Source organism: Fusarium venenatum (genome assembly GCF_020744135.1).
Source record: "Fusarium venenatum strain MPI-CAGE-CH-0201 chromosome Unknown EDB82scaffold_1, whole genome shotgun sequence".
NCBI classification, from domain to species: Eukaryota; Fungi; Ascomycota; class Sordariomycetes; order Hypocreales; family Nectriaceae; genus Fusarium; species Fusarium venenatum.
In genome coordinates this window covers 5548654-5573852 of record NW_027072129.1, presented here as the reverse complement: position 1 = coordinate 5573852, position 25199 = coordinate 5548654, and the positions used below count along the sequence as shown (strand labels likewise).

The window sequence follows — 25199 nt, the reverse complement described above, 5'->3', positions numbered from 1 at the left end:
CTTTCATAACCGGGCAGCGCAACGGGTGTCGATGAACTGGGACTCTCAGATACACAGAACCGATCCCTCAGTTTGCCGCGAGCCACAATGCCCAACCGCATCTTCAAATCTTAAATATGAAAACATGCTCCAAACGCCATTCCTAGTCAGACCCGTCGTGTCATGCCGTAGCTTACCCATGCATCTCCTTTCTTGTTTAAAACGCCCGACCGGCTGCTCGCCAGGTTTCCTGATCTGACAACCACACTTCCCATGCCCGTTATCAAGTAAAATTAGCTCGTTCATCGCCCTTGTTCATAGATGAATATCGCCACCTTCGCCAGCGACCCATCGTCGCCATGCTTCCTCATACGCCGTCTCAACATCATCAACCCATCTTCTTGTATTGAATAGCCCGCAATGCCACTTGCTTTCCCACAACAACTTGCGTATCTCGGCCAGACGACCCTCTCCCTGACCATAGCCACTCGCTGACATTGTGTAAGTAAGCTGGCTGGCAAGTTTGACTGCACGCTGCTCATATTCTTCTTCGCCCCCGGCAATCAGTTCGGCTGCAGCCTGTCGGCCTTCGTCCGATTTTGGCAGGGCACCCTTGAGGATTGACGCCGCCATTCGAGAGCACATCTTGTAAGGATAACGAGGAAGTGTAAGTAAAGGCGTACTTGACCAAAGAACATCTGCCGCCGTTGTATGAGCATTGCACTCTGGGGTGTCGAGAAACAAATCGCATACTCGAGCCCTTGAAATGTGCTGACTTTTTGGCGCAACGTCAGTAAACACTAAGCGGCTGGCGACTTCCTCCCCGGCCCATTCCTTTGCTGTCCGCCGTAGGTTGGTTTCTCCTAACTCGGGGAAGCGAAGAAGCCATATCACCGCCTTCGGAACCTGCGCCAGAATTCGTAACCATGTTCTGAATGTAGTAGGTTCGATCTTAACGAGTTAGCAACAGGTTAAAGGAACACGTTGGGCTATTAGTAACCTACCTTGTACAACTGATTGAAGTTGCCCATGATTATAGTGTCATTGGCTAGGGCAGGGAAGATTTCCTTTCGCATCTTCCAGCGACGTTGCTGCTCTTGTTCCCAAGTGATCAACCGTTCACCCTGGTCACAAGATTGGGCATGGTCGCAACAGAAGAACGTATCTCGGCAGAATATGATGTTCTCCGAGTACATCCAATCCTCTCCTTCACCCTCCGTCTCATCCTGAAACACATCGGTGACCTTGGAGTTCCCACGCCACGGTCGTAGCGTCTCGGGAGGAATGGCTGTGCTATCTGCTAATATGTAGTCGCACCACTCAGCACCTAGTGTACCCGCAAAGCCCATGAAAGACATTTGAACTGGTGCAGGTCGTGCGGCAAAGACCTCGTTGCGAGCTCCTCGTGTATAGCCGTTGAGGTTTACAAGGACGTGAATCTCATCGCTAATAATTTGTCCGACTAGTCTGTCTGCAGGCCAACTGCTGGCGTCGCGAAAGACAGGAGCCTCACGTTCGATCTGCTGTCGATGGATAGACCGATCGCTCGCCGTCGTAGCGTAGCAAAATGCGCGCACACGCTGAGGGTCATGGAATCCAAATACTGATTGCATTCTAAAAATGTTCATCAAACGCGATTAGCATCTCAAAATACACATGTAAAATATTGGGGAACCTTACAGGTGAGCTAGAGGGTGGTTGTTAAAGTCTGATGACACATATCCTATGTTCAAATGAGGGTTCGGGGGAGGAGGCGGACGGTAGACTGTCGAAGGTAACCATGGCAATCGCAATGTTGAGCAGGATATTCGGATTCCATTGCGCTGAGAAATGAGTCGTATGTTTTTCGCAGATAGGGGGCATGTGAATGTATGAAAGGGCAGGACTGTAGGCGCTGAAGGTACTGCAAGGCCGTTGGGCAAACGGATGCGAGTGTACCGAGCGGGTGCTTGGTTAGGCGATATGTAACGATCTCGATACCACTTCCATTGAGTTGCACGAGTCGCGCGCTCTACCAAGCGAACGACGCGTGCACCCTCCCATCGCTTGTTCCTCCAATTTCTCAGACCTTGCTGAACCTCGTGTGGTTCGCCCAGGCCAAGATCTTGGATCTGTTGCGCCAAAGTAGCGATACGGTTATCGTCGAGGATACCACGCCCCCAATGTGATGCCTCGCTCAACTGACGATTGATGGTGCGAACAACACGGCTTACGAGGCCATCCTCATGCCCAGTAGCTCGAGCATCGATAAGCTGACCATCGCCATCAACATGCCATCGATCGTATCTCCCAGCTTTGAGTATGACCCCACCTCGGCCTCTCCAGTCACAAACCGAATTGAGAGCGGTAGAGAGACCGCAAACAGCCTCGGCGAAGTCGGGATTTGAGTTGACTGCCCGTTTATAATACGAGATTGCATCGTTAATGCGTCCCCTGTCCTTTACAGCGTTGGCGAGGTTAGTCAGGGCAATGTCGAAGGTCCCGTCGCATGATACCGCCTGTTCGTACATTTGGATAGCGAGATCCAATTGACCAATGTCTTTGAGTAAGCTTCCCAGATTTGTGTGTAAATGTACGTGCTTGGGATCCAAACGCAAGCCGTAGTGATAATAGGCCAAAGCCAACGCCAGACCACTTCCTGGCACAATTCCGGGAATACCTGGATGAGAGGGGGCATCCACATTTGGTCTTGGTGGGTTGGATGTGGCCTGTTGCACGCCAGCAAGGAGAATGCCGACATTGTTGGCCGTAGAAGGACTTTCCTGGAGGGACAAAGACAGATAGTAGAGAGCTAGGATATCTTCAACCCCCGAAGGGCGCCGCAGGATGTTCGGTACCCCTTGCCCCGTCGATAAGGAATCCTGAAATATCTTTGCCAGCGATAGTAGTGAGTTGCTTGTTGTCTGTACAGCCGCTCGCTTAGTTGAGCCTTCAGGCACATGCTGCAGTCCTGGCAGAGCTCCATTGCCACCAAAAACCAGCTGTGCAGTGTGACGAGCACGCTCAGGAGGAAGTAACAAAGGCCGCGTACTGTAACCGACTTGCCCATTCGATACTAAACCCTCTTTTGGTGACAACGCTGTTTGGATCTGACGGACAAGATCCTGTATGCTAGTCATTCGGCGACCAACACTGATTAGCACGGCCTCCTCGAATGCTTCTGATGCCCTGTTGATTTCTTTAAGACTGTATAGCATGGTCCCCTTTGCATGTATCAGAGCCAGTATGCGTCCATTCTCTTTTGCGGGCAGTGCGTAACCACTTGATGCAAAGCCAGGAGTCTTCGCTAATTGGCCCTGAAGCCCCTGAGTCCCATGTCGCTGATCTTGCACCTGTGTTGTATTAGCTATATGGTAACCGCAAACCGCAACAGCCTGTATGGGGATATTTTTTTGGCTGCTCGGTAGTGTCTTTTTGTTGCGAACTACATACTGAAGATATTCTTAGGGCGCGCTGGATATGTTCGATAATATCAACAGCTTCCTTACTTCGCTTCTTATATAGCAGACCAACTAGATGCTCAACGGCTTCTAGATAACTGGGTTGCACCTCGACAGCTCGAATCCAGTGTTTTTCGGCCTCATCTTGACGGTTGAGGCAATAAAGAGTGGCGGCTTTGTTCGTGATTGCCTCGACATCGCTGCGAAAGAGTTAGATTAATGAACAGCCACTTGACAGTTCACATGGGGAGAAGAGGTTTACCTCGAGTCAAGGGCAAGGATTCTCGAGAACCATTCAAGTGCCTCTTGATATTGTTCCAGACCATAGTAGAGACATCCCCCCAACATCATTCCATCAATCCAACCCCAGCTGCTCTGCTCGCAGAGGTTACTGAGCACTTCCAACGTAGACTTGGCTGCCGTGAATGGAGTCGTATTTCCCATGGGCAAGTAATTGCTTGAAGACCCATAGAAGTTATGTACCGAATGCCTCCTGCTGCTGTATCCTTGATAGTGTTCATTTTCTTGGGACGGCCTGAAATGTGCAACCTCGTGCCCAAAAACTGCCTCTGAGACCCTCAAGGACGGCTTCGGGGGCTTGGGGTATACGAGAAGCCTTGGTGATGTATTATGCCCTGATGCATTTCTGGTCGGATTCGGTTTTCGGATGGCTTGTGTGCATGCCAGAAGATCAATGTAAACCTTGTGAGCCTGCAATATCACTTTCTCTCTGAACCCTTGGGAGCTGCTCAAATGAGTAGTTCCGGTATATAATTGAATGGGCATACCCAGGTTATTGCCGGCGTGGCCCTGGGGTTCTGCTTCAATTGCATGAGAAAAAGAGGATGGGCGTGCAATCCCGGGAACAGCTTGATGCTGGAAAGGGCGAAGAGCTTGCTGTTGAACATGCCTGGGGATAACACCAGACTGGGCGTGAAAATTCCAGGGCATGTGGGTGGCCGGTTGACCGAAAGGCAACGATTCGTTCATGACAACTGGAGGCGGACAGAATGCCCTGACGTTGTACTCGTGAGCTCTTATCACTGGCTGGTAAAGATTTGGGAATCCAGGCGTTTCGGGCTGGCCATATAGACTGAATTGCGGTTCAGTTTGATGGAAGGCATAATAGTTGCCAGGAAAGGCGCCATGGTGCGGTGCGGCATCGCCCGCATAAGCCCAGGTGGAAGACCTGGAACGGGCTTGCAGGTTATCTTCAAACACCTTGTTGCCGGCTGAAGGTGAATGGTGAGGGTCGATCTCAGTGGTGAAGCGAGGGTGGTGAATCGACGGGCTGGTTAAAGGGAACGCTGTAGCAGTTGCCGAGCGAGGCTGAAATAGATGTTTTGGAGGTGGAGGGCCATGCGAGAAGGGCGATGGTGATCCATCGTAACCGGCATCGATGGTTCCGTTCGGAGTCTTTCGCCTGAGGTGATATTCTTGGCGTTGCGAGTAGAAACCAGAGCCAAATGAGTTGTTGACTCGCTGAGGTCGGGAGGTGCGAATCGCAAATGATTGCTGATATGGCGATGCGACATTATATAGATGGTGGTCACTGAATGAGGAGGCGTCGTTATTCGGAAATATGGTAGCATCGAAATTCGACTGCGGCAGCGTCATCGCAGGAGGGGGGACTTTGAGGAGAGGCAACATGACAACGGGGTATATTGGCGAAGAAACAAAACTGACTGGAAAAGCAGGAAGAAGGACACTGGTAAATGGCGGCTGAGCATGGCCTGTTGGTCAAAGGGCATGGCTGGCGGCTACGCTGGGTATCAAAGTATTGAGTTGATTGCTGACAAGCATCTGAGCAAGTTAGAAGGGCGAGAGGGTTGCGCCAGCGCAAGACTGGTAATTTCGAGATTCCGTGAGGAAGCCCTGTTTCGTCTTTTCAAAGCTCTGGTAGGTCGCGCCCGTTGCTCGGGGGAGGGCCTATTAAGTCTATCGCAAATGAAACCGAGATCAGGTCGCACAGTAAAGAACAGTCGCGTTCATGGCCGCAATGATGAGTTTCGAGTCGTAGTGACAGGGCATGAGAGCTTGTCAATAGGCCCAAAGTGTCAAAGCTCAATCAAACAAGCAAGTGTGGATTATGCGCCTGAGAATGAAAGTTCGAAGTACGATGTTTACAATAGATAAGCAAACGAGCTATTGTATAATATCGGCACGTTCGTTTGCCCGACAGGTAGCGCCAGATTGAATAAGGTAAAGTAAAGTAAACCACGATTTGACTGACGGCCAGGTCTAGGTCCACTTTGAAGCGGGAGAAACGGAGACCCAGAGCTGAGCTTGAAGAGGGGTACCACCATAACCAACCAACAGTCTTGGCCTAGCAGGCTTCTGCCACACAGCCCTTGCTTTGTACCGCCCACCTTTCGCCAACGACCCACGGCAATCCTAACCGACGATAAGTTATGGAAGCCAAAAAGTCCATCTGACTCCTCCATGTTTCATGGGATGCGAATCCTGGCACTAATATTAGACATAAACGATTTATCGAATAGATTATTACACCTGTCTCTAGTAACTACAAAATATGCACAAAAACAATTAACGACATCTGAATTGTCACAGCATGGATGCCAAAGTCATTAGACATTAACAATCCAATCATGGGGACATAATGTACCCCGGTCTAGGGAAATGGAAGAGAAATTACACTGGGGAACGGCCAGCAGCTTAAAAAGTGATGAGTTTAGAGCCAATAAAACATGGATCTTGAATCCAAGTCAGTGCTCACTTGCCCAGCAGCTGTCACATGTGTATCTTGCTATGCAAGGTCTCTAATCCGACATTACTTCGCATTACATCTATTCTACAAGGCATATATATTTAATGTTCTATCGAAGATATCTTGATGATTTATATCTATAATGGCATATGCAACACTTTTTCTCTTGAATGACTGCGAGTTATTGTTTTACCATGCTGTTGCACTTCCGGGGTAACACTACTGAGGTCAGTGCTCTTTTTTCTCTCAAAGTTGATAGAGTGCCACCAGATATATATAGTGTTCTCTTAGTCCAGCTATCTATAATACATACATACCAGTTATATATTGAGTAATGAGTATTGAGGGAGACTTTCTGACGATTTGAAAAGAGATGCATGCCAGAGCCATGATATATTCATACGAACAAATGCAGGTGCAAGCGAATTTGATAGTAAGATTTATTGACTTGTTAATTTCTAACACTACTTTCATCATTGTTGAGTTGAGCTGGCATAGACGACCAATATAGCCTTACACCAGCCAACACAACAATACCGCAAACACAAAATTGAGCATTGACAACGATGGATAGAAAGAAAGTCGTTAGACTTTGAAAAGATATGTGGCCATGATGATGGACCGCTACATCCACAAGAGCTTGATAGCTAGTATGTCGCGGTGAGTATTGGGCTTCCATTCCTCTTCCTCGAACAAAAATAGAAATAAACCACAGAGTATGATGGTAGATTTCAGAGTGAGTCAAGGATCTGTCACGCATTTACAGAGTATCACTTTCACAACGATGCAAGAAGAAACGAGTTCATGAGGTAACCATCAGACAATGGATCTATTGTTCTTGTTTTGTGGTATTTGGTTTCGTAAGAGACCGAATTTACTCCTCGGGGACTACACAATATGTTAGTTTTTAGACTTACAGAACAAGCGTTTCTCAAACTTACTGTCGATATCGCCGCTTTGGATAGCTTCGATGATAGCCTGGGGAGGCTTGCCATCGACCTGGCAGCCAACACTGTAGGCGGTACCGAGAATCTCCCTGACGGTACCAGAGAGGTCCTTGGCGAAAGACTTGTATCGCATGGTGCGGGCGATCTCAATGATCTCGTCGAGGGCGACAGACTTGTTGTGCTTGATGTTCTTCTCCTTCTTTCGGTCCCTGGGGGGTTCCTTGAGGGCCTTGATGATGAGGGAAGAAGCAGTGGGAACGACGGAAACAGCAGCCTGACGGTTCTGGATGGTGAGCTTGACAGTTACGCGCAAGCCTTTCTATAGAATTGTAAGCATCTTCCTGTCACTTCACAAGATGTTGGAAACCATACCCAGTCACCAGTAGCCTTGGCAATGTCTTCTCCGACCTTCTTGGGAGAAAGACCCAGAGGACCGATCTTGGGAGCAAGAGCAGAGGAGGCACCAACCTCACCACCAGTGGCGCGGAGGTGGCTACAATATGTCAGTTGCGAGTCGACCAAAATTTCCTTTCACAGAATTAACCTACATCACCTTAATCTCATTGGGGTCGAGCTTGGGAGCTGTTCCTCGCGTTAGCAGAGCCCGTCAAAAAAGCGCTCGACAAGGGAAACGTACGCATTTTGGCTGTAGTTGTCGTTGAAGTTGGCAGAGGCTCGTGGTTTGCGTGCCGAATGTAAGGCGAATGAAGGTTGCTCGAAAAAAAGAGAAAAGTTGCAATCGTCGGAATCACTAAAATGTGTGCCCCACCAGATCTGCCCTAACGATTTGGAAGCGAGTGGGGTCACGTGCATCTTAGTCATCACTTTCTGGACAAGGGACAGATACTCCTCTGTAAGACCTCCAAGGTATCAATTATAGAGCTCATAATATAAAATACTAATCTATTTCTCTTTCCATCGGGATTACGGCCTCATTGCGGCTGATCATCATCTGCACTAATTCTTACAAAGGTTAAATATTTTCGCGACATTTACAGATCCCTCCATGACTATCACGAAGCTATTCAGGGGCCACTTTAATTGGCACCACTCACAGCAAGCCTAGGTAAATGGTTAGTAACATGTAATTGAATTCGTGGCTGGATGTTCAAGAAAAACTTACTTCATCAAATGGTCCATGAAGGTCTGGAGGGACACGTCGTCTGTGAAGATTGTCTGAGCAGTCGTGGCTCCTACGCCACCGTACGGGCCAGTCGTGTGTGTGGTAGATGGGTTGAGCTTGGACAGCAGGAATCGAGCTTGAGAGCCACCCGCATCACAGACGATGAATCGAGGGAGAGGGAATCGATCAGTGATGAGATCCTAAAAGTTGTGAGTTTAAGCACCGACCAAAAAAAGGGGGAAGGAATTGAACTTACGCGAGCGTCTTCCTTGGGCTGCTCAAGCAGACCAGCAAAGTTCTCATATCCTTCTTGATCTTGGTATCCGGCCTTTCTCCATTCAGCGACTGTCTCGCCGTGGAAAATCAAGATGTGGAAGAAAGTATCGAGAAGAAGAATATGTGTGGGCTGGATCGAAGCAGAGTCGAGCAAAACAGGCTGGCCACCTTCCTGGTCAAATGTATAGGAATCCAGAGTGGGCTGGATCATGACAAGTGAGTTGCTAACATCCTCATGGTTGAGCACATGTCGGTAAAATGCTGTCTCATCAGGAGAATTGTTGAACACTTGGAGGAATTGACTTCGTCGGAGGTGGAACATAAACTGCGGGTATAGAGTGAAGTTCTTTTCCAACCGGAAGGACGAGGGGTCATCCTTTCGGTAATCCGCGAAACGAGAACACAGCCGAATCAACATCCTGTCAACCCATCGCAAGACATCAGGCCCATCATCGACCTCAGCCTTGAAAACAGCAATGCGCGACATGAGGACAGCTGCAGCCTCTTGGTCGAATGATTGCGCAATTGCTGGGTCCCCGGCAGGGCTGCTCAGGTTCCTGGCAACCGTTGTAACACGGAGATGGAATTGGCCGGAAGAGTGTTGATAGTATGTGAGGAACTGCATCATACCCTTCTGGGGTGCTTGCTGATGGGTGGCTGGACCCTGACCAGCAATTTCGAAGTAGATTCCGTAGCTCGACTTGGGATCGATACCGCACATCTTCCAGGAGCATGTGTTACCGATACCACATTCGGATTCGCCAACAGAAATGGACTTCTTGTTAAGGGAGACTGCATGGCCGATAAGGCCTGTAACCTTGAGTTCCTTTGTGGTCAAAACCTCTAACACGGCGTTGAAGCCCATGAGTAGGTTGTCGTCTCCATCCTTTTCAAAGATTCGCACAAACGACTGCTTGAACATGGAGGATGTGAAGCTATCGGTGAGAATCATGTGACCACCAGTCGAGTTGCACAGCCCTTTCATTTCGAGTAAACCAACTTGGTCTAGACAGCCGGCGAAGATGTCGATGATGTGACCGTTGTGTGCAGTGCGCTTAGCAAGGTTCTCGTAAAACTGTGTCCCGCGTTAGTGCTGTATCAAGAGAGCGATCCCAATACGCAGATATACCTTCAGGGCTTTCTTGTAGTACTTGACATTGTCTCGGTCAATGTCATGATGAGATCGAATAGGCTCCCTCAGCTCAGGTCCAACAACCATTCCAGGTCCTTCTGTGGCAGGGCCACCAGCAAATAGCATGATGCGACCACCGGCATTCTGGAAAGACGATTCAAGAAGGCCAACAGCGACACTGAGCGCAACGCCAGTGCAGCGAAGGTTACGTCTGTCGTTGGCAACAGGCCAGGGGTCTTTCTGGAGAGACTCAAGGGCCTTGGTCAACTGGAATTCGGCCTGTTGGACAGGCAGAAGGAAGCGAGATGCTGGGCCAGCGGGGAATGGTCGACCAGGCTGGGGTTGCATGCCGGGCCGCACACCAGATGACGACAAGCCGAGCATCTCTTGGACTTGCTTCGCAGCGTACTCCTTGCTACCTCGGAAAACATAGGACTTGGCGCATTCCTCGTAGCCGATTTCGTGGACATGTGCCTGTTGAATTATTAGCAAAGCAAGCATGCGCAAAGTGATGCAAGTGAGCGTACCATTGTGCCATACGTGATAAGACCAACAAGAGCGTTCTCCGGGAGCAAGCTCAGACTCATGACGAGCGACTCCTTCAAGGAGGCAAGGCTGTCTGCCTCCTGACACATATCCACGACATATAGAAAGATTGGTGGCGCAGGGGCCGGTCGGGACAAGCGGTACTCTATCGTAGTGTTGGATGGGTGAAGCTCGGGGGGGATCGCGTTGGCAGTGATGTCTTTGTAGTGAGGTGGCAGTTGGTTCCTGGACAGACAGAAAGGGCAGATCCAGACTCTTGCGCGGACATCGACTTGGCTTGAGAGTCAAGTTAGCAAAAAAGGAAGTAAGCTACCAAGCAACCCAGATCGGGCCATACCAGAATGGGTTCAACACTGAACGACAAGGTTGTTTACAGGTGACGGGCTCGAAGTGCAACAAAGGAGTATCGGGCTTCTCCTTCAAGGGTGTGTAGAGTGCTCCAATGGGTACAACGAGTCTTGAAGCTTCCTGAACAATGTGAGTTTAGGGAAAGAAATCATTGAGCAGCCTACGCACCATGCGGGAGCTGGGAAAGACGTTCCAACTCAAACGGACGCCATCGCGATCCTCGACCTCACTCCATTGCTCCTTTATCGCTTCGTAATCCATGATGGCGGCGATGGCGGATGATATGCGCCAGTAAGCAGGTGCACGATTATGTTGTTTCGAAGAGCGCCTGGCTGGTTATCGGGTGCAGAAAGTCGATGGTTGAAGGGATGTCGAAATGTTATGGATTGGTCTCAAGAGCGACGGTAGCTACCCAAGGCCAAGGTATGAAGCTATGTGTTCACAAGGGAACTGAGCAGTAGGTAATTGGCTAAATTTAAAGTGGGGTTGTCCCGTTGATAGATAGCCTGTGCTAAGCCCATGGAGGGGTCAGAAAACTACCCTGGACTATGAAGGGGCCGTGCAAGAGGCAAGTATGGATCTACTCGTATAGATGGGCATGCTATAGTATTCCTTGAGTCATACCGTAGAATTATTCAACAAAAACAGCTAGCAATCTTGAGCATAGCCTTGCTGGATACAATTATACCAATAATATGGGTGCATTTATGAGTCAACATATGACAATAAACTGTAACATCAAGTTTCAGCTTTGCAGGGGAATAAACCATAAAAGACTTGAGTTCCAAACCTCAATAAGTTATCAGCTCATCAGCAACGGTATCCCTCAACATATAGAAAGTTGTTGCTTATTTTCTGCGGACCGTTTTGCGCGTTTTCAAACCGTGCTTGTTTTTATTAAACGATACCCATTTCTACCGATTAACGACAATTACTTGCTTAAAAATGGAGAATATTGAACCTACGCCCGTTTTCAATTTCGAGTCTCATGATACTGCGTTATGCGCTATCCCTCCCCGAGAACTATGGTCATCGGTAGATCGACTGAGATGTCTCTACGACAAGGCTTATACTGCCTGGCCGCCTCATGTTAACATTATATACCCATTTGTGCGGCCTGAGCGCTTAGAGAATGCAGCCCACGTTCTTCAAGGAAATGCGATAGAATACCAGCCTCAACTGGCCCTCGATACGGCCGACTTCTTCAAACACAAGCACAACAACACTATATACTTGGGCCAAAGCTCCAAGGACAATGTGAATCAGCTTTCAAAGCTCAAGAACTACATTTCAAACGCCCTTGGCCATCCTCAGGATTCAACGGACGAAAACTTCACCCCTCATATGACAATTGGTCAGAGTGAAGATGCAGAAGCTGCACCGCATTATTTTCTTCTGGAAAAGGCTCGCCTCTTGGCGCCTATAACATGGAAAGTTAAGGAAGTTGCTATTCTTGTTCGCGAACCTCTCGCGCAAAGCGGCAGTGGCAGCGGCCCTCGGCCTATGAAGCTCTGGGGGACCCTGAATCTTGAATCAGGCACGCTCACTCAGACAACACAACCTCAAGACTTCACTGATCGCTTGAAAGAGATATCACGCATCGCCTTCCAACCAGCCCACTATTTTTCAGAGCTTTTAAAACCTCCGGAAAAGGATGACTTTCCTGCCCATACACCGGATGCCACTGAGCTTTTGCTGGATCGATTAGTTGTTGCTTCTTACAATGTTTTGGCCGAGTTTGAATGGCCCCCTCAATCACATCGACATGTACCTTTGGTGCAGAACCTTCTCTCCGCTCAAGCTGCCGCCGATATTGTTGTACTTCAGGAGGTTACAGATCACTTCCTCCCTGATCTCCTTGGTAGCGAGGAACTGCGTGGTCGTTATCCCTACGTCTCGCATGGGCCTCCAGAAACCACAGGTTCCGAGCCACTTCCTAGCCTTTTAAATATCGTTGTACTGAGTAAGTTTCCGTTCGAGTGGCATCATCTACCATTTCAAAGAAAACACAAAGGATGTACTGTCGTGCGATTCCCTACCATTGGTACAAGAGATACCCCAGACGGGGAGTTCAGGCCCTGGATAATTGTGGCATGTCATCTCAGCCAAGGCCTTACTGATGGGGCCATTGCTACCAAGAAGAATGAGATCCAAAAGATGCTCGATTATCTAACGGCTACATTCCCACAACACCCGTGGGTACTTGCAGGCGATTTCAATCTTGTGACTTCTTCTCATACTATCGAAGCTGCTCGAAAAAAACAAGACATATCATTGCAGACAGTTCATCGGCTGCAAGACATTGACCGGGCATTACTGGACGCTGGCTTTCTCGACACCTGGCTAGCCACTCGACTCGAATCAGGCGAGTCTTCAGACATGAATAATGAAAGAAGAAGCGTGCTTGATTCTTTCCAGGGAGAGCAAGGGGCTACCTTTGATCCTCTGACAAACACACTGACTGCCGAACTTGTTGGAAGTGGACTCAACAACCGGCCACAGAGGTACGACAAGATACTCGTCAAGACAGGGCACTATCACCCGCATGGTTTCAATATGTTTGGACAAACGCCGTTCCAGTCACCTCGAGGAGGCTATCCCACATACGCTAGTGATCACTGGGGTATAAGATGCCTTCTGTTGAAATCATCGTCAAGTGAGATGTCCAAGGCAACTGTTCCAGAAATGAAGATCAAACTTCAGCGACCTGTGCCAAGTTTGGTCGAAGGCGAGGGCTTAGAGCACTTCTTGGAAAATTATGGTTGTCTGCCAACGGAGCAGGAAAGAGAGACAAGGGCCCAAGCGGTTAAAGCTCTGGAGGTTGCTCTGAAGGACATCGACTTATCATCATCAGAGGATGATGCAAGATCTGGACCCCCGTTTGTTGTGGTTCCAGTTGGTTCATACGGATTGGGCGTCTGGACCAGCTCGTCTGATATTGACTGTCTCTGTATCGGCCCATTTAGTTCCAAGACATTCTTTACTTTGGCAGTTCAGAGACTGAAGCGAGCGGCAGACATCAGGATCTTACGACGGGTCAAAGCCAACTCTGGGTACATGCTGGAACTAGAAGTACATGGCATCAAAGTAGATCTCCAATATTGCGCAGCAGCGTCAATCGCCGAAAGGTATGCATCACTTATATCTCAGCTGGTACGCGCCATAAAGTGGCATTGCTAATCAAATGTTCTAGGTGGCCTGAAGTTATGAAACGACCAGCTAATGACTCGGCATTTGCTTTACCTTTCCAGACCCTAGCGAAGCTTAAGCCTGTTCGCGATCTCTTTTACCTGCGTCGATCACTTCCAGACATGGTCCAATACCGGATGGCACACTTGTACATCAAGTCCTGGGCCCAGGCACGAGGCATCTATTCTGCAAAATTCGGGTTCCTTGGTGGCATCCATATCAGTGTCCTTCTTGTTCCAATCTGCAAATCGCTGGCTTTTGGGAGTGAGATGATATCTCCAGCAGATATTGTAACCACATTCTTCAGACACTATGCAGATTTCGACTGGAAAAACTCGATGGTGTTCGACCCGTTCTTTCACAAAGATTTGAGGTACAACCGTACATTTAGAGAGCCTCTCTGTCTCATCGGCTGGCATGCCCCAGCGCTCAACACTGCTCCGATAGCATCCAACCCAACTGTGGTGACTATTGCAGCTGAAATAGAGCGTGCCGATAGATTACTTTCTCAGGATGGCTGTAAATGGAATAGTGTACTAGGTCTTCAGTCCACCCAGGAAGCAGGAAAAACCAGAGGAACTACGGAGTTTTTGAATGAGTTCAAAACTTACATCAAGATTGATGCACACTATTGGGGGCCGTCACAGGAAAAAAGTGGCCGGTTCATCGGTTGGCTCGAATCCCGTTGTGTTATGTTGTTGGTTGGTAAGAGTCTCCTTCAATTCCGTAACATTCATTGTACTAACGATCACGAAAGACATAAATAGAAAGCTTCAGAACTTGATCGCACGAATTTGGCCATCTCGGTTCTTAGATGCGTCTTCTGGAGGAGCGGGAGGCCCAGGCGAGGAGTACCATGGTTGCTACCTCATCGGCCTTGCCTGGGACGGCAACATGAGCAAAGACGATGCCAAGGAGATGCGTACGAGCATCCAAACAGTCTTACAGGACTTCGAGACAAGGATCCGCCGCGACGAGAAGTATTACGATGCTCAGTCCTGTTGGATGAGCGCAACACTTGCTCGAGGCTCCGATCTTGGTGAGATGGAAGTTGATCAAAGTTTATGGGGGGAATTTGCGGGAGATACAGACGACGAGGACTCGGATGAAGAGCTTGAAGAGGAGGAAGAACTCGACAACGATGAGGAAGAACTGAAAGGAAAGGGCAGCACCCACGGGTCTCGAGCTGCAGTAGTAGGCAAGGCGCCTGGACTTGGTAAATTTCGCACGGCTGCCGATGTGCTCAACCGGATACGATGGGATACCAACTTCGACACAAGCGACTACATCGTTGGGTACGAGGACCGTTTCCTAGGGGCTCGTGAAAGAGCAGTGGAACAGTGGAAGAGCGAGCAGACCGACGAGGAGTTTATCCCACAACACCGCATTCTGTACTTCAAGCGCAAGGCTGATAATGTCATTGTGTGGGAGCGCCGAACGCGGACTGATGATATCTTCGGTAGCGGCATCAAGAGGCCGACAACAGATGTCTGAGGCCAGATTGTTCGAAAAACACAAGGGAATTGCAATTTACAAATCACGTTTGCCGACCACTCAGTAGCAAGCCTCAGGGTATCAGAAAAATTGACCGCTGGAAGCATAAGAGACGAAATTAGTAGGTCACTTTATGCTCCTTAGACTACGGTTCTTAGACTATTTATTTTTATACCCTAAGACTTAGGAGGCCATTTTTCTGCTATCCAATAGGCAAGGGACTGATTTGATAGATAAGCGCAGCAGCTAATGTGTTTCAAATATAGTTGGTGTGCTGTCAACTAAATGAGATAACCGTTGTAACGATACCGAGGCTATGCGCTGATTATATCGACCCATGAGGAATTGTGATACTATTTTAGCTTGTGAAATGACAGCTGGTTGCATTCTACTGATGAGCCTCAATTTGTTGTCTCCATCCTGAGCAAAACAACAAAGTCTATAGGACCTCATGAAAGGACTATACCTCGTTGCTCTGTCCAATAAGCTTGACCAGAAGGTTGTTCCATCACCGCGAGGCCATATTGCTTAGCAAGATCAAGCCATTCCGAGGCTTAAATGGAAACACATTGTAGATCATGCGACATTGCAGGAACGGGATTTCATGCAATTCCCAACCAATACATTCTGCAATGAGTAAATGACAGCCGCCACCTACCTGGTCTGTCTTGGGGGTCAAAAACGTTGATTGATGGAAGCATACGAGATGAAATTAGTGATTCAGTTTGTGTTGTCTTGGAGCAGATTCGTGTCATTTATTATTGTGTGTATTGGAGCTTAGATGTCAACTTTTCCGTTACCTCCCAAGCCGACTAGGATCTGGGATCTACCGTGTTCTACAGTAGCTTCCATTTTGTCATACGCGAAATTCCAGAAGCCCGGGGCTTAGCTTACATGCATGATGACGATGACTGTTATGGTTGGCTTAGAGTGCTGTCATTTTCAGTAGAGCGCATGGTAAGTCCGTAGGAAGACGTTAAATCTGTACATCATAACGAGCTACGTGGCGTGCGAGATTGTTTCGCGTTTCGCCCATCCCGTAGGAGGAAGGCCGCAAAGCCCTTGCCTAGGAAGTCCGAATCCTACCATCAACCACGGCCTTTCTCAGATTGGCATCCTCAGTTGACTTTTTAGGCCTGGAGATGAGGAGATTGTGGCACCTCTCATTACGCCCCTTCATGAGGCCAAGTATAAAGCATCCAGGTTCCCCGATCAACATCCGAATGCTTGTAAGAAGTACAAACACTTCCTCCCTCAGTCTGATACCGCCATTCTTGCGCTTCCAAAGCAAAGTAATTGATACAGAGCTTCATTGAACTTTTCCTCTCACACTATTCACCATGACCAACTCCGAGGTTCAGACGCCTACCAATAGCTGCTGCACAGCCTGTTGCAAAGCCAGTGATCTTGGAACACATGACTACTGCGGTACCTGCCCCAGATGCCCTTCCTGATTATTGCGCACTTCGCCGAATCAAAAAGTGTAGAATCGACAGAAGGACAAACCGGACGGGACGCCCAAACAGGCTCATTCGAGAGGGTGTGATGGGAGGAGTCCGTGGTTCCGAAGTCACCCCTGGAAGCTGGACAGACGTTTGCAGACTGCAGGTTGGACCATCACATGTCGCGCGTTCTGTGGAAAAGCGGGAGTCATCGCAACGCCTTGAAATGAGATCAGGAAGCTTGTGGCCAGTTCGACCATTAGTTCAAGAAAAGGAATACCGACTTTGTTTGTCATCTTAATATTCCTAATGTGAATGAAATTCTAGGTTGCAAGATCTGTCGGCGATAATGAATGATTGGGGTATACGCAAGATTTTTCAATGAAACTGCCCTCAGGAAGCCAGGCTAGCAAAAACTGCAGCAATGGATGTCTTATCATATTTGACATACTTGCCTTTGCCCTTGTCGATCTCGTGGTATCGGTCCCAAAATCGTTCGTAGAGAGGCTGTAGTTTTTGACGAATATCTTCTCCAAATATCCGCCGGACTTCACGTTCCATACTGTAAGATTTGTGGCGGGACACCATATCATCAAACGCGCCATTGAACTGTGTGAACTTCTCCTTGATCTTATCCTTGTCTTTGCTGCCTAGCCCCTTAACGATGGATGTCGAATCGACAGGTCCGGATGTAGGTCGATGGGTCCGATTAGTATGAACAGTATCGAAAAGGTGTACAGAAAGGTCCTTGCACACGTCTGTGTAAGCTGCCGTTGCCTTCTTACGCCACTGCTCGAGAATATCAAGCTTGTTTTCCAGGAGGTCGTTGAGCTCTGAGGTTTGAACCATTCGCCCAATAATGATGACACTGTTGGCCATAAATACTCCGGCAACAGCCTTGCTCTTCATGAGTATGCGTGATTTCTGGTCCAGCCCGGACAAAAGCGTTTCGATGGTGTCGAGACAATAATGCGAGAATATTTCTTTGCCGTCTGCTCCGATATCAAAAGAGGCTAGACTGGGAATAGCATCCGTAGAGCGCCCATTTGTTGCTGCGTTTGCTTTCCAACCGCCGTCCCCAATGGATATCATGATGCTGGAGATTGGGCGCAGGAAATGCACCATGGTTTGAAGGCGCTGCATTGTCTCTGATACCAAGGGTATTGGTGCACCATCGGATGGTAGTATCTGTAGCATCCCAACTTTACGTCTTGTTTCCTCTAGAAGTTCTGCTAGAGACGACTTGGCGGTCTCTCTGACAGGTTTCAATGCAGCAGCGAGTGCTCCTTTTAATTCGCCGGTTCGTGTTTCGAGCTTTCCAGAAAGTGCAGAGATGATTTCGGTGATCTCATAAGCCAGATAGCAATCTGTGTTGAGATGGCTCTTGATATGAGCATTAAGCTCACGTAGGCATCGTGCCTGTTCTGCCAAAGCTGATTGGCAAGTTGATAGAAAAATAACTGGCCAGTCCTCGCGAGAGAAAACACTACAGACGTTGTCGTACTCGGACAGGAACAAGCCTTCCATCGCTTGTGCATAAGTCCCCATGCCATTGGTACCCGCGCGGTAAACAGCATCCGGGCTTTTCTTCTTAGCAGTATTGACGCTTGCAGCGGCAAGGTTGGCTAAAGATGTTGAGAGGTATGGGCCGCGCACCTCTGCGTATATATGAGCCAGCTCGGAAGCGCCATTATGGTGGCTCTCGGCAACATAAGAATAGATAAGACCAAGGCGGGCGATCTTGTCTTGAGGAAGTGTTGGGAAGGGCTTGTCTTTCGTGATGTAGTGCAGTGGCTCAACAGCTCGTGGTGTCTCACCGCGAAGCACAGTCTCGAAATGATGTTCAAGTTGACTGTTGCCTGATTTGATGAGACGTGACAAATCAGTCATAGTTTGCTGGTTCGCGCGCAGATTCGATGCCTTCATTTCAGTCAAGGCTTTGCCTAGGCGCTTTATAGAGGCCAGGTAGGTAGATAGACCAGCCTTCTCTGGGCCGACCCGGATTATTTGTTCCTCGTCATTCTTGCTATCTGCAGGTTGGCGCAAGCGATCGATCGCAGAAAGGACGGAGTCGACGTCTAATGCGCGGTTAGCCATGGTTATTGATCATAGACATCTTTATTCACTTACTGTTCCCCAGTATTTGTAGTCGCCTAGTCTCTCCATTCAGGGGTCCTGCAACATCCTGGACACTTTTTCCTGTTGTCTCGAGTCTGTTGAGGCAGGATTGAATCTTCTTGGTCAATTGCGTTGTCTTCTCAAGTCGCGAATTGAGGACGTCAACCTCGGCCCTGGCTTCTTCGTCCAAGGCACTGTGCGCGCCGCCAGCAAGTCCGACTGACATTGTTTAGTAAAGCTGTCTGATTGTGTCATGTACTAGGTGATTAAGCGGTTTGTAGGCGACAAGGTAGTAGGTAAGGAGAGACAGTGTTAGGTTTGGTGAATGGTTAAAATGGGGGGTCATTGCCCAGGAATGGGCGCCGATGTAGGTATGTAACTTGGTCCCTTGACAGGTAACCTGACGTCCATTGATAGGTTATTACTGTAATAGGCATGGGCGTATTTACAGGCTTGCCCCTGGGAGACAAGTTACATGACATGCCATAGCGGCCTCTCTTAGGCGACAGTGGCTGAAGTGTGGCTGTAAGCAACAATCACTTTACGCGAAGTGCCAGGTACGCGTTAATGCAGGGGCGCGACAGGGTTTCGGAGCAGCCCCAGCAACGCCCCGCCTGGGTTTACTTCACCCCTCGATTCTTATATTCGTGAATGCCATCTTTGTCCAACCCGCTTGTTGGTAAAGACATCGCAAAATAGATCGCCATCATGGATTCTTTTATGCTTCAGGATGAAGGCGTGCGTGATCGCATTCGCCAGGCGGAAGAGTTTCTCGATCCCAGTATGTACACCGCCCAATCGTTCCTCTACCAAATATTGTTATCGTTGCCGCCTGCTACTAACACTTGATACAAAGATGATCCCCAAGTCCGAAGTTATCGATCAGACATCATTCTCATGCTCCAGAAGAACCAGCGCCGCCTGATAGTCAACCTCGATCATGTACGCAATCATAATCAAGACCTCGCACAGGGTCTGCTGCAGCAACCCTTCGACTTCACCCTGGCATTTGATCAAGCCTTGAAGAATATTGTTCAAACCATCCCGCAAGCACGACCGGACCAGACTGCGAAGGATACCATCTACTACTGCGCATGGGCAGGCAGCTTCGGCTTGAATTCTTGCAATCCGCGTACCCTGTCGTCCCATCTTCTCAACTACATGGTATCTATCGAGGGAATCGTAACACGTTGCTCCCTGATCCGACCCAAGGTTGTGAAGAGTGTGCACTACAACGAGACGAAAGACATGTTCCATTTCCGCGAATATCAAGATCAAACAATGACAAACGGAGTCACCACTTCCAGTGTGTATCCTCGCGAGGACGACGACGGCAACCCCCTTGTTACAGAGTACGGCTTTTGTACGTACCGCGATCATCAGACAATCTCCATTCAGGAAATGCCGGAGCGCGCCCCTGCAGGCCAGCTTCCTCGTGGAGTGGACGCTATTCTTGATGACGATCTTGTGGACAGCGTGAAACCTGGTGATCGAGTTCAGCTAGTAGGCATTTACCGGACCCTGGGTAACCGAAATACCAATCACAACAGCGCTTTATTCAAGACAATGATTCTAACCAACAACGTTGTTTTGTTGTCATCAAAATCTGGCGGTGGTGTTGCGACTGCTACTATCACAGATACCGATATTCGCAACATCAACAAGGTTTCCAAGAAAAAGAACCTGCTAGAGTTGCTGTCACAGTCTCTTGCCCCTAGTATTTACGGCCATGACTACGTCAAGAAAGCCATCCTACTCATGCTTCTGGGAGGTATTGAGAAAAACCTCGAGAACGGAACACATTTGCGTGGAGATATCAACATCTTGATGGTTGGTGATCCGTCTACCGCCAAATCCCAGCTATTGCGCTTCGTTTTAAACACAGCACCACTGGCCATTGCAACAACAGGTCGCGGTTCTTCAGGTGTTGGTCTGACTGCGGCCGTGACTTCAGACAAGGAGACGGGCGAACGGCGACTTGAAGCTGGTGCAATGGTTATGGCCGATCGTGGTGTGGTTTGTATCGATGAATTCGACAAAATGTCCGACGTGGACAGAGTTGCGATTCACGAAGTCATGGAACAGCAGACTGTTACCATCGCAAAGGCAGGAATCCACACATCCCTGAATGCTCGCTGCAGTGTAGTCGCTGCTGCCAATCCCGTTTTTGGCCAATATGACCCTCACAAGGATCCTCACAAGAACATCGCGCTCCCAGACTCTCTCCTCTCACGTTTTGATTTACTTTTTGTTGTCACGGATGACATTGAAGACACTCGTGATCGACACGTCTCAGAGCATGTCCTTCGTATGCATCGATACCGTCAGCCAGGAACGGAAGAAGGTGCACCTGTACGAGAACAAGGAACACAGTCTTTGGGTGTAGCAACTTCCAACCAGAATGAAACTCAGGGACCAACCGACGTGTACCAGAAATTCGATGCAATGCTTCACTCTGGTGTTACCATTACATCCGGTCGAGGTGCGAACAAGAAACCCGAAATTCTGAGTATCCCTTTTATGAAGAAGTACATACAATACGCCAAGACAAGAATCAAGCCTGTACTCACCCAGGAGGCCGCTGACCGCATCAATGACATCTATGTTGGTTTACGAAATGATGAGATGGAGGGTAACCAGCGAAGGACAAGTCCCTTGACTGTCCGTACCCTTGAGACCATCATTCGTCTTGCTACGGCGCATGCCAAGTCTCGCTTGTCGAGCAGAATTGAGGAGCGCGATGCGCTTGCTGCAGAGGGAATTCTGAGATTTGCTTTATTCAAAGAAGTTGTGGAAGAGTCACGAAAGAAAAGGAGAAAGACTCAAACAGTCGACTTTGCGTCGTCCAGCGACGAGAGCTCGGGCGACGATGAGGATGGGGATGAAGCAAATGGCACACAGGCCAGCAGGTCCGCTTCCAGAACGACTCGCAACAGCAACCGCCTCCAAACAAGAGGAACCAGCGACAGTAGAGAACCCGAAGCACCTGAAAACGAATCCCAGGCCACACCACGTCGCTCTGGCAGGAGGGTGCAAGAGTCATCACAGACCTCCTTCGCCTCATCGATGCCTTCTTCGCAACTTCCATCTGAGAGCCAACTCGAGTCTCAAGAAGGTGACGATCTTGCCGACGAAACTGCTGCGCTCGCTATCGATGACACCCCCATTTCCTCTCAGCGCCTGACAACCTTCCGGACGACCCTTGGCCAGCTTCTCAACACCGATCTCTTCGAGGACGACACAGCCGAGGTAGATGCAGTTATCGAAGCCGTCAACAGCAAGGTTGGAAGACGTAACGTATTCGACAAGGTCGAGGCGACGAAGGCACTACAGAAGATGAATGAAGCGAACCAAATCATGTAAGTTTTTCCCTCCCCTAACATCCATTGTCAAGTATGCGCGTTGACTAACATTGACTCCAGGCTCACGAATGATGATCAACAAGTTATCAAGATCTAGCGATGGCAAACAGAGAGATACCAAGAGCTTAGCAGGCAATAGAGATTGGGGGATGTTTAGTTTGATATGTAATAGTAGAAGACCTCTTGTGGGTCTGTCCGATTGAAAGAGAGTATATGGTGTTGGCAATACAGCATGGGCGACTTGCATGACTGACGATGAATGACAGAAGCTTCGTATAGCAACGATCTATAGGCTTGTTGTTCTAGTACGGCATTACCTATTGTAAGAAGACAAAATTTATTCATAGATGTTCGCGAAATTCCCGCAGACGAGCCTCCACATTGTGCCCGTTCCAAGTTTCGCTGCCCTCTGCATCTCTACCAAGCGTCGGAACGCCGACCTGTTCAATCGCGAAGCTTGCAGCGACAGCTCCCCAGGCTACGGCTTCTTCGATGCTTTCGCCTCGTGCCAACGCAACTCCAAGGCCGCCTAAGAAGGTGTTTCCACCTCCGGTAGGATCAACAACCTTGGACGGCTCTGCGTGGTATGCAGGGACCCATTTCTCAATACCTGGATCAACTTCGATCTCCTCGCGTGCGACAAAGCCATCGGCGTCCTGGAGTAAACCAGCAAACAGAGCCTCCATATCCGTATCGTGCTGTAGACCGCCTCTAACGTAGTCCTTCTTTCGTCGTTTGGTGGTCTTTTGATCACGCCCTCGTTTCCTTCCTCCGTTCTTCGCAATGTAACACCCCTTTTCACCGGCGCGAACGACAAGAGTAAAGGATTGCAAAGGCATGCTGGCAAGGAGCTGCTCGCAGGCTCGCTCCACGGCAACTGTCGAAATCTCACCTGTCTCCGGGTCGAGCCCGCTATCGCCCATGAAACCAGCTAGTTCGGCATGATTTGGACTACAAATGTCCACAAGGGGCAAACAGTTGGTGCAGTTGAGCAACTCGTCGGGGGTACACAAGTCAGGTACCGGTTCCCAGATAAAGATGGGCTTGGTGTACGACTCAGCAGGCATAACCTTTTTACGAAGTGATGTGATCTCTGCAACAAGATCTCTGCATCTGTTCGGAGAACATATCAGGTGAAATGAGCGTGATTGCAACAAGGTCGGGGTAAGATCCTCAGCAGTCAGACGCTTCTTGGGAGTCAGGTACTTGAAAGCGCGCTTCTCAGCAGTACCTTCGTAACCATTCCAGCCTCGTGTAGTTAGCCGCAGCCCATCATGGCGAAACAAGGCTGAGGTGGACCAGCTGTCGATGAGTGTTGAGAGAGAAGGGGGAAAGTCGGAGCCCTGATCGACAATCCAGCCAACAGAGGTAGATTTAGGTGGAGGAGAGAAAAGTCGAGCTCCCAGCGCCGAGTAGGTGCCAGCGCCACCAAGGATGTCTTTGACAGGCTCAGTAGGGGGAATGAAGTCGATATCGTCTTAAAATCAGGTTAGTTCTATGCTTTAAGCAAGGCGATAAATATGATGAAGCGCCTCAAATGTGACAGCGCTTGAAGGCAATGAATCTACTGACCGATGATAAACATGCCCATGGTGACAAAATCGATAGGGACATTCTGTTGAGTTTCTTCCTCGTCCGCGGTGTTTTCATCTACAACTGGGACTGCCTGTTCTGGAGTATCATCTTGTTTTGATTCTTCTGGCTCTTCTGTCTTTGGCTCTGGCTCTTGCCCAGCATCAGCACTAGCGTCAACATCATTGCTTTGAATAGGGTCTTCTGTTTTCTCTAAAGTTATGCCGTCCTCATTCGGTAGGTCAGATTTCTCATTATCGGTCTGCAGCTCAAGCGCTGGTCGTTCGGCGAGATCAGCCATGATGTGGAGGGGCTCGATTTCTCACTCAACGACTACCTGGTATGGTGAGATGGACAAGATAGTGCGTAGTAGGTCCAGATGCTGAGCGACTACAAGTAAGAATCGAAGCTGAAAAGATGTTTCTGCAAACTAGACAGTCGTCTGATTATCTGTCGTTGCACAGGAGATTGGGAAATCTTTAATGGCCGGTGGAGTCGGTGATTTGGCGATGCTGAAAAACAGGGGTCCAAATGCTTAAATTTGGCACAAAAAGTATAGGCAAAAGAAGAGGTAGTCTTGTGGCGGCTCAGCTCATAATTTGATGGATATGGTGAGTGTCAGCTGTTTCAAGTTGTGTAAAGTATATAAAGTAGTACTGCAAAAGATAGGAAGATGAAAGCATAAGGAGCTAAAGAGGGTGCACTCAAAGCACGAATGAATGAATGACTGTAGGCGGTGTCTGCGTTGGTGTTGAGTTTGTGTTTTGGGGGCAGGCTAAATAAAGTACCTACTACTTTAGTCAGGCACCTACATGTCCTTCTACTACACTATCTTTCTCTAACCAACTGCCTGGGATACCTATTAATATTCAATGTGCCATTAATAACCACTGTACCTAGAAAAAGTGGCCTGTACCATGTCGGTCAAGAACATTGAATAAATACCACAGCAGCATGGCCAGGCGTCTCGCCTTAGGTATCTCAATATTGCCTGCCTTATCGCTTAAAAGCTTCTCGAAAGCTGGTCGAATGCTTCGATTGATAAACGACCACGTGGCTTTGATCTAATACATGCAGTTCCGCGCAGAAGTTCTGACCTACCAAAAAAACGCAATTTTATCTTTTTCAAGAAATACTTATAAAATGACTATTTCTTTTCACTATTTTTTTATGTCATTTGTATAATTGCTTCAATCGCTTGTGCTTGAATCACGAGCTTTATAGCCTTTGCAAAGTAATTGTTACATGCTTCGTGGACCTCAGAAGCTTTATGACAGGCTTGTACCACCCTCCGGCGATGTTGGATAGTGATGCGCAGTTATATTCGTCCGGCCTCAGCCTGATGATAGATTATTGTCTAAATTACTGATAGCCCCAGAGCTATTGCTGGCTTGCATATCCTAGTTCTATTATTCGTAAACGGTTTCCACTCTGCCCCGGAAACTCGTGCTTTCAAGGCTACCCTTGTGAGCGCTCATCTCATCCTCAAGTTCCAGAGGGCCT

The 25199-nt window shown here is 48.7% G+C and overlaps 7 protein-coding genes across 7 annotated transcripts; 2 read left to right on the top strand and 5 right to left on the bottom strand.

The window, feature by feature from the left end:
- Positions 1 to 294: 294 nt before the first annotated feature.
- EDB82DRAFT_425651 (glycosyl transferase family 41-domain-containing protein) lies at positions 295 to 5069 on the bottom strand (the record flags this gene model as incomplete). The annotated part of the gene is made up of 5 exons (XM_025730341.2): positions 295 to 930; positions 984 to 1593; positions 1660 to 3311; positions 3412 to 3619; positions 3682 to 5069. 5 exons carry the CDS (start codon positions 5067 to 5069, stop codon positions 295 to 297), a joined length of 4494 nt encoding a protein of 1497 aa, XP_025589476.2.
- A 1675-nt stretch (positions 5070 to 6744) lies between these two features.
- On the bottom strand, positions 6745 to 7847 carry EDB82DRAFT_54980 (60S ribosomal protein L12). Its single transcript, XM_065609559.1, has 5 exons — positions 7732 to 7847; positions 7643 to 7676; positions 7467 to 7587; positions 7093 to 7413; positions 6745 to 7035 (listed from the first exon to the last, which is right to left on the bottom strand). The coding sequence occupies exons 1-5, from the start codon at positions 7733 to 7735 to the stop codon at positions 6964 to 6966; spliced, it is 552 nt and encodes a 183-aa protein (XP_065465629.1). The 5' UTR covers positions 7736 to 7847; the 3' UTR covers positions 6745 to 6963.
- An 83-nt stretch (positions 7848 to 7930) lies between these two features.
- Positions 7931 to 11047, bottom strand: EDB82DRAFT_487340 (uncharacterized protein). The gene is made up of 7 exons (XM_025730344.2): positions 10688 to 11047; positions 10509 to 10639; positions 10153 to 10447; positions 9623 to 10099; positions 8474 to 9568; positions 8218 to 8417; positions 7931 to 8156 (listed from the first exon to the last, which is right to left on the bottom strand). Exons 1-7 carry the CDS (start codon positions 10778 to 10780, stop codon positions 8132 to 8134), a joined length of 2316 nt encoding a protein of 771 aa, XP_025589478.1. The 5' UTR covers positions 10781 to 11047; the 3' UTR covers positions 7931 to 8131.
- Positions 11048 to 11151: 104 nt separating this feature from the next.
- EDB82DRAFT_54806 (2'-5' RNA ligase superfamily-domain-containing protein) lies at positions 11152 to 15325 on the top strand. The gene is made up of 3 exons (XM_025730345.2): positions 11152 to 13647; positions 13713 to 14413; positions 14466 to 15325. The coding sequence occupies exons 1-3, from the start codon at positions 11465 to 11467 to the stop codon at positions 15200 to 15202; spliced, it is 3621 nt and encodes a 1206-aa protein (XP_025589479.2). The 5' UTR covers positions 11152 to 11464; the 3' UTR covers positions 15203 to 15325.
- Positions 15326 to 17037: 1712 nt separating this feature from the next.
- EDB82DRAFT_471359 (exocyst complex protein EXO70) lies at positions 17038 to 18988 on the bottom strand (the record flags this gene model as incomplete). The annotated part of the gene is made up of 2 exons (XM_025730346.2): positions 17038 to 18722; positions 18775 to 18988. The coding sequence occupies 2 exons, from the start codon at positions 18986 to 18988 to the stop codon at positions 17038 to 17040; spliced, it is 1899 nt and encodes a 632-aa protein (XP_025589480.1).
- Positions 18989 to 19406: 418 nt separating this feature from the next.
- Positions 19407 to 22207, top strand: EDB82DRAFT_487336 (MCM2/3/5 family-domain-containing protein). The gene is made up of 2 exons (XM_065608307.1): positions 19407 to 19543; positions 19619 to 22207. Exons 1-2 carry the CDS (start codon positions 19471 to 19473, stop codon positions 22123 to 22125), a joined length of 2580 nt encoding a protein of 859 aa, XP_065465628.1. The 5' UTR covers positions 19407 to 19470; the 3' UTR covers positions 22126 to 22207.
- On the bottom strand, positions 22178 to 24142 carry EDB82DRAFT_54776 (Ribokinase-like protein). The gene is made up of 2 exons (XM_025730348.2): positions 23697 to 24142; positions 22178 to 23601 (listed from the first exon to the last, which is right to left on the bottom strand). The coding sequence occupies exons 1-2, from the start codon at positions 23995 to 23997 to the stop codon at positions 22466 to 22468; spliced, it is 1437 nt and encodes a 478-aa protein (XP_025589482.1). The 5' UTR covers positions 23998 to 24142; the 3' UTR covers positions 22178 to 22465.
- Positions 24143 to 25199: the final 1057 nt, after the last annotated feature.